This window comes from Octodon degus, unplaced genomic scaffold (assembly GCF_000260255.1).
Source record: "Octodon degus isolate 3935 unplaced genomic scaffold, OctDeg1.0 scaffold00030, whole genome shotgun sequence".
In the NCBI taxonomy this organism is placed as follows: domain Eukaryota; kingdom Metazoa; phylum Chordata; class Mammalia; order Rodentia; family Octodontidae; genus Octodon; species Octodon degus.
This window is the reverse complement of record NW_004524606.1, coordinates 6,988,167-6,989,907: the sequence shown is the minus strand read 5'-3', so window position 1 is coordinate 6,989,907 and position 1,741 is coordinate 6,988,167. Positions and strand designations below refer to the sequence as shown.

The window sequence follows — 1,741 nt, the reverse complement described above, 5'->3', positions numbered from 1 at the left end:
GGCATAATAAGGAACAGGTATTTTTCATCAAGTATTGATATGTTGAACTTTAAGTCCCTACATAATATGATAAAAAAAATTTAAAAATTAGATTATATTTTAAAAATAGGATAAAGAATTCTATGCTTCTCATGTTTGCACTTAAGTCCAAAAATCTCATCATATACAACCTTGAAGCAGGACAGTCCCACAATTCTAATATTTTTTTTAAAAGGACCATATTCTGATAACTAAGTTCAGTATTACACAGGAACAAAATGTCATGCAGTATTACTTCAATTAGTAGTACCATAAAATATATAATAGTGCTTTAAATTACTAGAAACCAATACTAGTGACTATTAGTAAAATACTTTTGAACATTTTAAGTTTACTTAAGGTAAATGGTTTTTTTCAGTTACCCTACACTTAACTCAGATAAAAATTATGTCACATTAGAAAATTACATATTTAGGTTAAAAAATTAATGTGGAAAACAGAAACTCTTTGACATCCTCTTTGACCTTTTTTGGTTACTTCTATCTACTTTTTTGTTCTGTTGAATTTGAAGACTGACTCAGATTTTTGCTGTTGCCAGACAAGCTACCAAGAAGTGGGCTTTTCCTACCTCAAAGGACACAGAGACCTGCAGTTAGATATTGTTTGTTTTTCAAGTGGTACATTTCTGCTCCCACCTGCTAAGTGGTTGTTCTAATTTGTATTCTCCCACTAGCTGTGTTAGAATTCTTCTTGTTCTGTCCACTGTGGCACCAATACTCCTTAATTGTTTTTATGAGGTAATGTTATTTTTAATATAGTAATTGGGTTATCTTTACAGCTTACCACTTACATGCACAAATGATCATTTTAAAAGGTACATGTTTTGACTTGTGTATTCTCTTTATCCAGACAGTTGAATTTCTGAATGAGAAACTGGAGAAAAGGGAGGCTCAATTACTAACTCTTAGTAAAGAAAAAGCACTTTTAGAAGAAGCGTATGATAACCTAAAAGAGTGAGTATAAACAAATGTGATAAATTGTATACATTGTATGGCAGCACATAATAGTTTTAGTTATTCAAGAATGTTATTAAAATGTTTTACAATTTATCTTTTATAATTACTGAAAATAGAATAGCATTTGATCTAATAACCTTATTTTAAGGTTACTTTTCTCCTGAAGTTATCTGTACCATATTGCCTTTGGTAAAGATGAGAGAGAGATTTTTTTGTGCCCAGCTCAGCCTGCCCACGGGGCAGGGCTGGCATGGCATGTGGTGTCAGGGATCAAACCCCGGTCCCTGAGCTTGCCTAAGCTTGTCTAAGCAGGCACTTTAAACCACTGAGCTATTTACCAGCCCAAGAGAGATTTTTTGAAGAGGGATGTTTTGCATAAATTAGGGCTTCCCTTATTATCAATAATCATTTAATATTAGAAATTTAAAACATGTCTTTAAAGGAAACTGTAATATAGTTAAAATACTGTTTATTGGTTTCCTTTAAAGAGGTAAACAGGGAAATGTGACAAGATTCAGAAGTAAACATTTTTTTCCCATAATTTTATTGAGAAACAAATAGCAATGAGACAGTTTCAAATCAAATTGGTAGGACAGTTTCAGTAATTAACACGTTGCATACGTTCTTCCTAGTGGTTATTTGCCGTACAAGATGCGGACTTGATATTCTATTTACAGACACTATTAGAACAAATCCCTCTATTCATGAAGAGAATGTAACTATATATCTATTCTAACCATTTTGAA

The 1,741-nt window shown here is 32.0% G+C and overlaps 1 protein-coding gene across 1 annotated transcript in view; it reads left to right on the top strand.

Annotated features, from left to right (window-relative positions):
• Tmf1 (TATA element modulatory factor 1) overlaps positions 1-1,741 on the top strand; it is a 38,483-nt gene that overhangs the window by 7,479 nt on the left and 29,263 nt on the right. Inside the window, exon 3 of the mRNA XM_004629487.2 lies at positions 889-992. Coding sequence (XP_004629544.1) covers positions 889-992 — 104 coding nt within the window. The remainder of the gene's footprint in view (positions 1-888; positions 993-1,741) is intronic.